The sequence below is a fragment of the Neovison vison genome, chromosome 2 (genome assembly GCF_020171115.1).
Source record: "Neovison vison isolate M4711 chromosome 2, ASM_NN_V1, whole genome shotgun sequence".
Classification (NCBI taxonomy): domain Eukaryota; kingdom Metazoa; phylum Chordata; class Mammalia; order Carnivora; family Mustelidae; genus Neogale; species Neogale vison.
In genome coordinates, this window is record NC_058092.1 from 183,243,437 (window position 1) to 183,256,648 (window position 13,212).

The 13,212-nt window shown below is 39.6% G+C and overlaps 1 protein-coding gene across 3 annotated transcripts in view; it reads left to right on the plus strand.

Annotated features, from left to right (window-relative positions):
* CCAR1 (cell division cycle and apoptosis regulator 1) overlaps positions 1–13,212 on the plus strand; it is a 68,100-nt gene that overhangs the window by 43,218 nt on the left and 11,670 nt on the right. For all 3 annotated transcript variants that reach the window (XM_044239651.1, XM_044239653.1, XM_044239652.1), the window contains 3 exons: positions 3,405–3,596; positions 7,453–7,692; positions 8,686–8,797. In XM_044239651.1, the coding sequence (XP_044095586.1) occupies positions 3,405–3,596; positions 7,453–7,692; positions 8,686–8,797 (544 nt within the window). The remainder of the gene's footprint in view (positions 1–3,404; positions 3,597–7,452; positions 7,693–8,685; positions 8,798–13,212) is intronic.

The window sequence follows — 13,212 nt, forward strand, 5'->3', positions numbered from 1 at the left end:
GCTTGTGCTTTCTCTCAAAACCTTTTGGTTTTTTATTTATTTTTTTCTTTGTAAAAGTATTTATTTATTTATTTGGCAGAGAGGGAACACATGCAGGGGGAGTGGGAGAGGGAGAAGCAGGCTTCCTGTTGAGCAGGGAGCCCAAATCAGGGCTGGATCCCAGAACCCTAGGATCATGACTTGAGCCTAAGGCAGATGCTTAAAGACTGAGCCTCCCAGGTGCCCTGGATCCTTTTTTTCAAGCAAAGTTTCTCTAACAGATTTTTTTGTGGTAAAATATACATAAATAAAAATAACTATGTACTATTTTTAGTGTACAGTTCAGTGGCATTAAGTACATTTACAGTGTTGTGAAACTATCCCTACTTGATACATCAAGAACTTTATTCTGGAGGGTAACTCTACTTAATATTTTAATTATCTTAAATATTTAATATTTTAATTACCTGATATTTTAATTATTAATAAACTTTACTTATTAAACAGTAAGTCCCCATATTTATCTTCTGCCATACCCTATAACCTCTGTTTTACTTTCTGTCTCTGAATTTACCTCATGAAGTGGAGTCATACAGTATTGGCACTTTTGTATCTGGTCTCTCTCACTTAGCATAATGTTTTCAGAGTTCATCTGTGTTGTAGCATGAATCAGTACTTCATTTTTTGTTTTGTTTAGTTTATTTGACAGAAACAGCTAGAGAGGGAACACAAGCAGATGGAGAGGGCGAAGCAGGGCTCAATCCCAGGACCCTGGGATCACGACCCATGTTGAATGCAGATGCTTACCGACTGAGCCACACAGGCGTCCCAGAACTTCATTTCTCTTTATGGCTGAATAATATTCCATTGCATATATATACTGCATTTTGTTTATCTGTTAATCTGTTGATGGACACTTGAGTTGTTTCCACCTTTTGGGTGTTGTGAATAAAACTGTCATCTAGGGGTGCCTGGGTGGCTCAGTGGGTTAAAGCCTCTGCCTTCGGCTCAGGTGATGATCCCAGGGTCCTGGGATCAAGCCCTGCAACGGGCTGTCTGCTCAGCAGGGAACCTGCTTACCCCCTCTGCCTCTCTGCCTACTTGTGATTTCTGCCTATCAAAATAAATAAATAAAATCTTAAAAAGAAAAAAGCTATCTACAAGCATGTTTTTAGGGCACCTGGATGGCTCCCTGTAATTGTTTCTTGTGTTCTGTCACCTCATCTTTAGTTTTAAAATTCTTATTTATATTGTCTTGGGGTGTATGGGTGGCTTATTTGGTTAAGTGTCTGTGTTCTGTTCAGGTCAGGATCCTGGAGTCCTGGGATCAAGCCCCATGTTAGGCTCCCTGCTCAGCAGAGAAGCTGCTTCTAACTCTGCCCCTCACCCCGCTTGTGCTCTCTCTCTTTCTTGAGCTCTCAAATATTTTTTTAAAAAATAAAATTCTTATTTATATTCTTTCATATCTTGTAAGATCTTAATCTATTTCAGTATGTTTTAAAATAGTTAAGATTTTTCTCTGTGCCTGTTTTTCTGGCCCACTTTCATTGTCTGTAGGGATGTGATTCTCCTTGTTCTCCTTTTTTAAATAGTAACTTTCTATAGGACTTGACCTCAATACTTTCTTTTGCTCGTTTTAAGGCGAATTTAGTTTTCCTTACATTTTATTAGAAGAGGTTGTTTAAGGGGCGCCTGCGTGGCTCAAATAAGGGACCAACTTTTGGTTTCAGGTTAGGTCATCTGACCTTGGGGTCATGATATTGAGCCCCCTTTTGAGCTCTGTGCTCAGGGGGGGAGCCTGCATGTACTCACATGCTCACTCTCTCAAATAAATAAACCTTTTTTTAAAAAAAAAAAAAGGTTTCTTAAGATCACTTTTTCCGAACTTCATAAAGATCTGTAATCTAGGGGCGTCTGGTGGCTCAGTGGGTTAAATAAAGCCTCTGCCTTCGGATCAGGTCATGATCCCAGGGTCCTGGGATTGAGCCCTGCATTGGGCTCTCTCAGCGAGGAGCCTGCTTCCCTTTCTCTCTGCCTGCCTCTCTGCCTACTTGTGATCTCTGTCAAATAAATAAAAATCTTAAAAAAAAAAAAAAGATTTATATTATGTTGTTTTCTTACTCTGTTTAAAACTGTGGTGGTTTGCAGGTGCCTGGGTGGCTCATTCACTTAAGTGTCTGCCTTCGGCCCAGGTCATGATCCCGTGGCCCTGGGATCGAGTTCTGCATCAGCTGGGAGTCTCCTTCTCCCTCTGCACCTCCCCCCTCTCCAGCTTGTGGCACCCCCCCCAACGTAAATAAAATCTTTAAAAAAAAAACCCCAAAAGTATGGTGGTTTGCTTTCTGAGATTTCAGTCTCTCTTGCCCTTCTGTCACTGTTGGGACTTTTTCCTCCCATGTCTGTGTAATTGCTTTCCTGCTCACTATTGATACTACTTTCAGAAATTTCTTCTCAGTTTGAGACCCTGTGGATGCCATGGTAAATCATCTTTGCAAGTTCATAGGACTAAAATATTCTAGGCCCTTTCAGATCTTAACACAGGTTCCTTGTACTTGGTATTGTTGGGAGTAAAACATTGCCTAGTTTCAACTGCTGTTATGAAATTGACCTCACTTACCAGTGAATGCCTTTTGACTATTTTGTGGTTTTCCTGTTCTTAGATCCATCAGACAATCTCATTGTTTCCTTCTGCTTTCCTTTTACACAGGTGCCAGTAGCATATAGGGCTTTTGGCTCTTGTGGCTTTTTCCCACTCTTTTGTGTATTGGCATTCGTGGGAATACCTTTTCACCTTCTTTTGTTCTGAATGTGCATGAATGTTGAACGTTGGTTTCGGTATCTAGAGTATTCCCTTTTAAAATTCGGGCTTCAGGAAGATGCAGCTGACACTATTTTCCAGAATCTGGTTTATATAATTTTTATATAATACTTTTAAAGATTTTATTTAGTTGACAGAGAGACAGCAGGAACACAAGCATGGGGAATGGGAGAGGGAAAGCAGGCTTCTTGCCAAGCAGGGAACCCGATGTGGGGCTTAATCCCAGGACCCTGAGATCATGACCTGAGCCAAAGGCAGACAATGACTGAGCCACCCAGGCATCCCTGGTTTATATAATGATAACATAAGTATTTTCTTTTTCTCTGTAGAAGTTAGTTTCTTGTGCTGGGAAACCCAGAGAAGTAGGAGCTGTAGAATGTAGAAGCCTCTGTCTCCTTTGCTAAATTTGAACTTTTTTCCCATCCCTTATGGTTGGCATAATCACCATAAGGAGTTATGGGAATTTTGCCCCCCCACCTTTTTTTTTTAGTATATGTGCTGCCGAAGCGAGCACGCCCCCCCACCTTTTAACATGGTGTGCATTTCATAACATACATACATATTGTGCCTGGAGGTTTAACTGTTACTTAAAATTTCAAATATCTAGGAAGAAGAAAGAAAACGTCAGGAGGAAATGGAACGCCAGCGTCGGGAAAGAAGATACATTTTGCCTGATGAACCAGCCATCATTGTACATCCAAACTGGGCTGCAAAAAGTGGAAAGTTTGATTGTAGCATTATGTCTTTGAGTGTACTTTTGGACTACAGGTTAGAGGATAATAAAGAACATTCATTTGAGGTAATATTTTAAGTTTGAATTGAATTGGAATCTAAATAAGGTACACACATTTTGATTGGTTGATACATTTCTTAAGTCTCTTTGATGGCTTGGATTCTGTTTTTTTGTTTTGCTTTGTTTTTTTCTTGCAATTAATTTTGGCGGGGGGAACACCAGCTGATTTTTTCCTACAAGATTCACTTTTGGTGATTGCATTCTTGTATTTTTTTAAATGTTCCTCTGTCCTCTGTACTTGTAAATTGATAGTTGGCTCTAAAGTATTAATCAAGTTCTAATTTAATTGTTATTTTTTAAAAAAACCTCGTAAGTAGTGATATGTTCTTTCATCAGAATATCAGGAGACACATGATACATAATGTCTAATTGCCTCTTTTGGGAAGAGGTAATGCTATATTATTTACTCTAGAATTAAAATAACTTTCAGCACGATTTAAAATTTTACTTGTGATTGACTGAAATGTAAGATAAAAAATAATTGATGTTTATTTTTCAAAATGAATCTGTTTCCTACCATTATTGTAGAGCAGATTTACAACATATAGTTTGTTTGTTTGTTTGTTTCAAAATAATTGGAAGATTTTTATCCCAAAAGAAGTGATTACTTTATTCCTTAAATAAATGTAAAATATTCCAGAATATTAATTTCATAATAGCATGTGAAACCTTACAATGGTGTTCAATTTTTGTATCTTACCAACACATTTCACATTTTTGTTTGTATGTTTTATTTTATAAATTATATTTTGAAATTCCACCAGACCTAACTTGAGCAAGAGGTCATTGTCCAGAAGATGAAAATGAAATACTTAGAATAGAGACATTTACAAACATACATAGAAGATTACTGAAGCAGTTATAAAACATGACATGCATGCTTATTGGTCCTGATAAAAGATTACAAATCTTAAAATATTTGTAAACTTTAGAACATTAATAATTCCAGTAAGCCTGTGTTTTTCAATAAGTACGACATGATTTTATTTTTATTACCATTTGCTTAATAGTGCCTACCATCTAGTCAAAATTTGAATAAATAAATGGAAAAATTAGTCTTTGGTATTACTTCCTACTTATACTATATATACCATGTATCTGACTGATGCTATGGGAGAATCTCAAATTAATTCTACTCCAGTGGAAACAAAGCAATTTGTGAAACAGCCATTTGCTAGCAAAATGATCCTTTACATTTTTCCTCCCCACCTATCATATCTTCTGGGTTAATTTCCTTTAAGTCTATTTAGAATGTAAATGTCATTTTGGTATATGAATTTTTTTTTTTTTTTTTTTTTAAGATTTATTTATTTGAGGGAGAGAGATAGGAAGAGCGAATCTAAAACAGACTCTGGGGCGCCTGGGTGGCTCAGTGGGTTAAGCCGCTGCCTTCGGCTCAGGTCATCATCTCAGGATCCTGGGAGTCCCACATCGGGCTCTCTGCTCAGCAGGGAGCCTGCTTCCTCCTCTCTCTCTCTGCCTGCTTCTCTGCCTACTTATGATCTTTCTCCGTCAAATAAATAAATAAATAAAAACTTAAAAAATAAATAAATAAAGCAGACTCTGTGCTGAGCGCAGAAACCAAGATAGAGCTTGATATCATCACCTTGGATAATGACCTGAGCTAAAGTCAGGAGTCAGACATTTAACTGATGTAGCCACCCAGGCACCTATTGGTACATGAATTTTTAAAAAATACATTTAAGAAAAATGACTTATAAAATTATAAGTTTTTGGCTGATTTAATATTAATGCTAGATTTTTCTCTTTCAATGCTTGTACATAAAAAGATACATAAAAATTAATTCTGTTCTTCTAGGTTGCACCTCAGTCAGAAGAGTATGAAACTCTTGATCTCGGGGTTTTGGGTTTGAGCCTCACATTTGGTGTGGAATTTTTTTTTTTTTTTTAAGTTTTTTTTTTTTTTTTTTTTGACAGAGAGAGATCACAAGTAGGCAGGGAGGCAGGCAGAGAGAGAGAGAGGAGAAAGCAGTCTCCCCAGCGAGCAAAGAGCTCAATGTAGGGCTCGATCCCAGGACCCCAGGATCATGACCTGAGTCGAAGGCAGAGTCTTTAACCCCACTGAGCCACCCAGGTACCCCTGGTGTGGAAATTTCTTAAATAAGTAAATAACCTTAAAATAATTAGCTCCTGGGATTCCTGCCTGGGTGGTTCAGTCAGTTCAGCATATGCCTTTGGCTTAGGTCATGATCCCAGAATCTGGGATCTCTCTGCTCAGTGGGGAGTCTGCTTCTCCCTCTGCCTGTTCTTCCCTCTGCTTATGCAGACACTCCTCTGAGTTTTCAACATTTGGATGGTTATTTTACTGATAATAAATTTCTGATTTTTAAAATGTGTAAAGTCGGCATGAGTTAAAAATAGATTATAAATTCAATTTTAATTTTAATATATTATTTTTTATGATCAGGAAAATGGTCTGATTAAAGTGCTTTATCAGATATACTGAGCTCATTGCAAAAGGTTACATATTTTAGAGTTGTGTTCAGCCATTTCAAGCTCTGGACCTTTTTAATCTGTTGGAAACAACTAGCCTTAGATTTTTATTTTTTTTTTTTTAAGATTTTATTTATTTATTTGACAGAGAGAGATCACAAGTAGGCAGAGAGAGAGGAGGAAGCAGGCTCCCTGCTGAGCAGAGAGCCTGATGCAGGACCCGATCCCAGGACCCTGAGATCATGACCCGAGCCGAAGGCAGCGGCTTAACCCACTGAGCCACCCAGGCGCCCCAGCCTTAGAATTTTTTTTAAGATGTTATTTTATTTTTAAACTTTTTAACATTTTATTTATTTGAGAGAGTGAATGTGAGTGGAAGTGGGGGCAGAGGGAGAGGGAAAATCTCCAGCAGACTCTGTACTGAGTGCAGAGCCCAATACAGGGTTTGATCTCATGACCCTGAGATCATGACCTGAGCTGGAATCGAGTTGGACGCTTAACTGACTTAGCCACCCAAGATTTTTTTTATAGATATATATATATTTATTTTTCAAGATTTTATTTTTAAATAATCTCTACCCCTGACATGGGGCTCAAACTCACAACCCTGAAATCAAGAGTCACATGCTCTAGTGACTGGGCCAGCCATGCACCCCATACTTAGAAATATTTATATAGAAAACTTAGTATATAATTTCAGGTTCGAGAGTATGTCATTATCCATGGATATTTGCATAGTAATAATGCATGCTCCCTATTCACAATTCTGAATTGGTGTTTCCTGCCTGAAATGCTTTTCTAGGTATCTATGTGGCCCATTCACTTGTCACCTTCAGGTCACTTCTGATGTCACCTACTCAGATAGGTCTTCTTTGACTACACTGTGCTTTTTTGTTATTCTCTGTGGTTATGCTGCCCTTTTTTTCCCCCCTTAAAATTTGATGCTGTTCTGGTTGTGTTACTTTTCCCCGTTAGATTGTTAGTACATTTGAGTCAGGATTTTTATCTGCTTCCTTCGCCTAGAATAATCCAGGGTACACAGTAGGTATTTCAGGAAAACTTGAGTAAATAAATAAAATACATTTATCATGAAGATAAATTGCTGTGTATAATAGAAATCTTTTTTTCTTACTCATTTTCAAATTTAAAAATCTCATTTCAAAATTTGTCAAATTCTTGATTATTGTTTCTAAAATGTGGCCAAAAGTATACTAAATATAGTATTTATATCTTCAGGAGAGTTTTTTTGAGTCTTTTGAAGATCCTTAGCATCATTGACATCAATTATTTTAACCCTTACTAGTGCATGTTAATTGTTAGATGTGGCATTATTTGATAAGTTATTATGCTGGATTTATTCAATATTTCTATTAAAGTTGGCTGGATTACTGTTGGTATCTTTCTGTAGGTTTCACTGTTTGCAGAACTTTTCAATGAAATGCTTCAAAGAGATTTTGGTGTCAGAATATACAAATCATTATTATCTCTTCCTGAGAAAGAGGACAAAAAAGAAAAGGAAAAGAAAAGCAAAAAAGATGAGAGAAAAGATAAAAAAGAAGACAGGGATGAAGAAACTGATGAGCCAAAACCCAAACGGAGAAAATCCGGCGATGATAAGGATAAAAAAGAAGATAGAGATGAAAGGAAGGTGTGTAATTATTTCCATTACCAGCAACCTATTTCAGAGTTTTCCCAAGTATAACAAATGATGATGAATTCCACCAGAAAAGCAAAATGTAAAGGGTAAACTTAAAGATTTTAGTGTATTATTAGAAACTTAAGTCTTGGGACACACCTGGGTGACTCAGTGGGTCAAGCCTCTGCCTTCGGCTAAAGTCATGATCTCAGGGTCCTGGGATTGAGCCCCGCATTGGACTCTCTGCTCAGCAGGGGACCTATTCCCTTCCCCGCCCCTCCCCCAGCCATCTGCTTCTCTGCCTACTTGTGATCTCTCTCTGTCAAATAAATTTTAAAAAAAGAAAGAAAAAAACTTAAGTCTTAGGGCACCTAGGGGGCTCAGTCGTTGGGCATCTGCGTTCAACTTGGGTCATGATCCCGGGGTCCTGCCGTCAAGCCTGACCCTGGGTCAGGCTTCCTGCTCATCGGGACGTCTACCTTTCCCTTTCCCACTCCCCCCGTTTTTTGTGTTCCCTCTCTCACTGTCTCTCTCTCTTTTTCTGTCAAATAAACTCTTCAAAAAAAAATTTAAGTCTTTGAATTAAGCCTATATAAACATCTAGAACTAGTTTCTGGTAATTTATTCTTTTTTTTTTTTTTTAAACTGAAGGTATATAGCATGGTGGTATATTTACATGTATGTGAATGATCACTTTTTCTTTTTAAGGACAGTAATTCAAAGGCAGAGAGGCAGGCAGAGAGAGAGAAGGAAGCAGACTCCCCATTGAGCAGAGAGCCTGATGCAGGGCTTGATCCCAGGAGCCTGGGATCATGACCTGAGCTGAAGGCAGAGGTTTAATGGCTGAGCCACCCAGGCACCCTGATAGTTTACTTTTGAAGTGTATTGTTAAGAAAATTTTATAATTTGATTCTATTTCAAGTAAACTTCATGAATTTAATGATTTTGATTGTAGTCATTTAATGTTTGGGCAGATATCTTAATTTAAGGCATTTTAAATTACAGAAAGAAGATAAAAGAAAAGATGATTCTAAAGATGATGATGAAACTGAGGAAGATAATAATCAGGATGAATATGATCCAATGGAAGCAGAAGAAGCTGAGGATGAAGAAGATGGTATGTATGATTCAAATTTACTTATTTCTCCTTAGGATGAAAAATACAATTTTTGTTTGATGGCTTTGTGTAATTGCGGTCTGTAATTTTTTTTTTTAATATTTTATGTATTATTTGACAGAAATCACAAGTAGGCAGGGGGCGGGGCAGGGACCAGTCTCCCTGCTGAGCAGAGAGCCCGATGTGGGGCTCAATCCCAGGACCCAGAGATCATGACCTGAGCCGAAGGCAGAGGCTTAACCCACTGAGCTACCCAGGCGCCCCTGCAATCTGTAATTTTAATATTTTTTTCTTTTTTAGTTAGAACAGAAACAGTAAAATATTCTTTAGTAAAAATTTTTTTTTAAGATTTTATTTATTTAGGGGCGCCTGGGTGGCTCAGTTGGTTGGACGACTGCCTTCGGCTCAGGTCATGATCCCGAAGTCCCGGGATCGAGTCCCGCATCAGGCTCCCAGCTCCGTGGGGAGTCTGCTTCGTTCTCTGACCTTCTCCTCGCTCATGCTCTCTCACTGTCTCTCTCAAATAAATAAATAAAATCTTTAAAAAAAAAAAAAAAAGATTTTATTTATTTATTTGACAGAGATCACAAGTAGGCAGAGAGGCAGGCAGAGAGAGAGGAGGAAGCAGGCTCCCTGCTGAGCAGAGAGCCCCATGCGGGGCTCAATCCCAGGACCCTGGGATCATGACCTGAGCCAAAGGCAGAGGTTTTAACCCACTGTGCCACCCAGGCGCCTCTAGTAAAAATATTTTATTAAAGATTTTATTTATTTGACAGAGAGAGATCAGAAGTAGGCAGAGAGGCAGGGAGAGGGGGAAGCAGGCTCCCTGCTGAGCAGATAGCCTGATGTAGGGCTCTATCCCAGGACCCTGAGACCATGACCTACGCTAAAGGCAGAGGCTTAACCCAGTGAGCCACCCAGGTACCCCAAAAATCTATATTTTACTAATAGTTGAGAGGGTTTAAAAAAAAGAAATTTCAAAAAAAGAAAAAACAGTTGAGAGGGTTTCTTCTTAAGGTAGAACTGTGGCTCAGTGAGTTGGGCCGCTGCCTTCGGCTCGGGTCGTGGTCTCGGGGTCCTGGGATCGAGGCCCGCATCGGGCTCTCTGCTCGGCGGGGAGCCTGCTTCCTCCTCTCTCTCTGCCTGCTTGTGATCTCTCTCTGTCAAATAAATAAATAAAATCTTTAAAAAAAAAAAAAAAGGTAGAACTTAGCATTTTATTTATTTATTTATTTATTTATTTTTTAAAAAGATTTTATTTATTTATTTGACAGAGAGAGATCACAAGCGGGCAGAGAGGCAGGCAGAGAGAGAGGAGGAAGCAGGCTCCCCGCTGAGCAGAGAGCCCGATGCGGGACTCGATCCCAGGACCCTGAGATCATGACCTGAGCCGAAGGCAGCAGCTTAACCCAATGAGCCACCCAGGCGCCCAGAACTTAGCATTTTATTTAGATCTTGTAAACTGTTGGAATTGAGAACCAGACATACATAATAAACCTTCAAAAATAGATCCTAACAGGCACTTTCTGCTTAAGGTAAGCAGTAATAGGATGAGCATGTAAACAAGCTGGCTTCTCTGTACCACAGCAACTACGTCAGCCTGCTCCATGGTCCCTGCACCAGTTCTGCCCTCCCTTACTGTTAACACCAGTCAGACTCCCATAGGTCTAACCCAAGGGTCTTTTTTTTTTTTTAAAAAAAGCTTTCATTTATTTATTTGACAGAGTGAGAGAGGGAATACAAGGAAGGGGAGTGGGAGAGGGAGTAGCAGGCTTCCTGCTGAGCAGGGAGCCTGATGCAGGGCTCAATCCCAGGACCCTGGAATCATGACCTGAGCTAAAGGCAGATGCTTAATGAGTGAGCCATCCAGGTTCCCCTAACCCAAGGAATTTTGTAGGACAAAAATCTTACCTGGGATTGGACTACCTAGGAATGCTGGAAAAAATGTTTAAAAATCATGGTGTTGAGGGGGAAAATTTTTTTTTAATCTACTTTCTGAGGTGATGGCTTCTGTGTACTTATGCCATACCGCCACACCGCAGAATACAATAAATAAGCAATTAGAAAATGTTCAAATACATAGGGATTTTGTCCTCCGCACCCAAAGTACTGCTCTCTGAAGGAAGCTGGTTTCTCTGTAGCTATACCAACTCTTCAGACTTGGTTTTGAAAATAAAAACATTAAAACCCTGGGAGGAATTACTGTGCAGTGTGGAGTACTCAGTCTTTCTTACAAAGAAAAAACAGTTAATCTGGTTCCAAGGTGTGCAGCAACCTGCAGACCCTTAAGTATTGCCCTCTGACATCTGTATATGATAGGATTTTTTTTTAGATGTGCTTCTATATTTATTTATTTGTAATCTCTACACCCAACATGGGGCTCAATCTCGTGACCCAAAAATCAAGAGTTGGACCAGCCAGGCACCCCAAGAAATGTTTATTCTTTATTGTAATGTGTTCTGTATGTTAATACTTACTCAACTTGAGGAATGTGCTCTGTGTCATAAAGGGGTAATAGTTCCTGTTGTTGCATAGTTTCCTAAGGAAGAACATATTCTGTGCAGTCTTTCCATGTTTGACAGTCTCCCTAATTAAAAAATAAACTAAAATTAGTTGGCTAAAGAAGACTATATTTGGAACACTACATCAAAAACTAATGAAGTACTGTGTAGTGACTAACACAATAATTAAAAAAAAAAAAGAAGATACTCTAAGGGTGCCTGGCTGGTTCAGTAGGTGGAATATGCAACTCTTGATCTTCAAGTGATTTTGAGCCCCACATGAGGTGTAGAGATTACTTAATAAAAACTTTTTTAAAAAAATAAAGACTAGAAAGGTGCCTAGGTAGCTCAGTCATTAAGCCTCTTCCTTTGGCTCAGGTGGTGGTCCCAAGGTCCTAGAATCGAGCCCCGCATTGGACTCCCTGCTCAGTGGGAAGCCTGCTTCGCCCTCTCCCACTCCCCTGCCTGTGTTCCCTCTCTCACTGTGTGTCTCTCTGACTGTCAAATAAATAAATAAAATTTTTAAAAAATAAAGACTAGGCCATCTGGGTGTCTCAGTTAAGTGTCTGCCTTTGACTCAAGTCATGATCCCAGATTCATGGGATTAAGCCCTATGTAGGGCTCCCTGCTCATCGGGGAGCCTGCTTCTCCCTCTTCGACTCTCTCTGCCTGCCTCTGCCTACTTGTGATCTCTGTCAAATAAATAAATAAAAATCTTTTTAAAAAATGTTAAAAATAAGACTAATGAAAATAAACACCTGTTTATCACTCAGGTTAATAAAAGACACCAATGGGAATGATTCGAAATACTTACATTAGGGACACCTGGCTAGCTCAGTTGGTAGAGCATGCAGCTCTTGATTCAGGATCAGGAGTTCAGTCCCCACGTTGGGCACAAAGTTTTACTTAAAAACGACAACAATAGGGGATGTCTGGGTGGCTCAGACTGTTAAGCGACTGCTTCCAACTCGGTCATGATCCCAGAGCCCTGGGATTGAGTCTCACATTGGGCTTCTTGCTCAGCAGGGAGCCTCCTTCCTCTGCCTGCTCCTTCCCCTGCTTGTGCGATTGTGCGAGTGCTTGCTCTCTAACAAATAAATAAAATCTTTAAAAAAGTTAATTAAAAAGAAATAAGTAAGTAAGATCTTTTTAAAAGGGGGGATGGCGGGGCGCCTGTGTGGCTCAGTGGGTTAAGCTGCTGCCTTCGGCTCAGGTCATGATCCCAGGGTCCTGGGATCGAGCCCCACATCGAGCTGTTTGCTCAGCGGGAAGCATGCTTCTCCCTTTCTCACTCTCTCTGCTTGTGTTCCCTCTCTCACTGTGTCTCTCTCTCTCTCTCTCTCTCTCTCTGTGTTAAATAAATAAATAAAATCTTTAAAAACAAACAAAACCAAAACTAACAACAGCAAATGTCCCAACAAGTCATAGATGTCAGCCATAAAGTAACTCTGAAATACCACTGAGTACTTGTCAATCTTCATATAGATTTGCGATTTTAAAAATCCTTAGTTTAAGGCTGTTGGGTGGCTTAGTCAACGAAGTGCCTGCCTTTGGCTCAGGTCAAAACATTGGGCTCTGTACTTAGCTGGGGAGCCTGCTTCTCCCTCTGCCTGCCGCTCCCCATGCTTGTGTGGGATTTCTCTCTCTCTCTGTCAAAGTCTAAAAACCAAACTCCTTATATAGTGTATATCTCTGAAAATTACTACTACTTAAGGTATTTTTTGATTTGCCTCTACCTTTGTTTCTACCACAGTATTTTATTTTTCTTTTGTCTTGATGAAAATACTCAAAAATAGGGATTCCTGGGTGACTCAGTCAGTTGAATGTCTGTCTTCGGCCCAGGTCATGATCCCAGGATCCTGGAATTGAGTTCCTAATCGGCTGGGGTGGGGGATGGTCCTTGCTCAGTGGAGG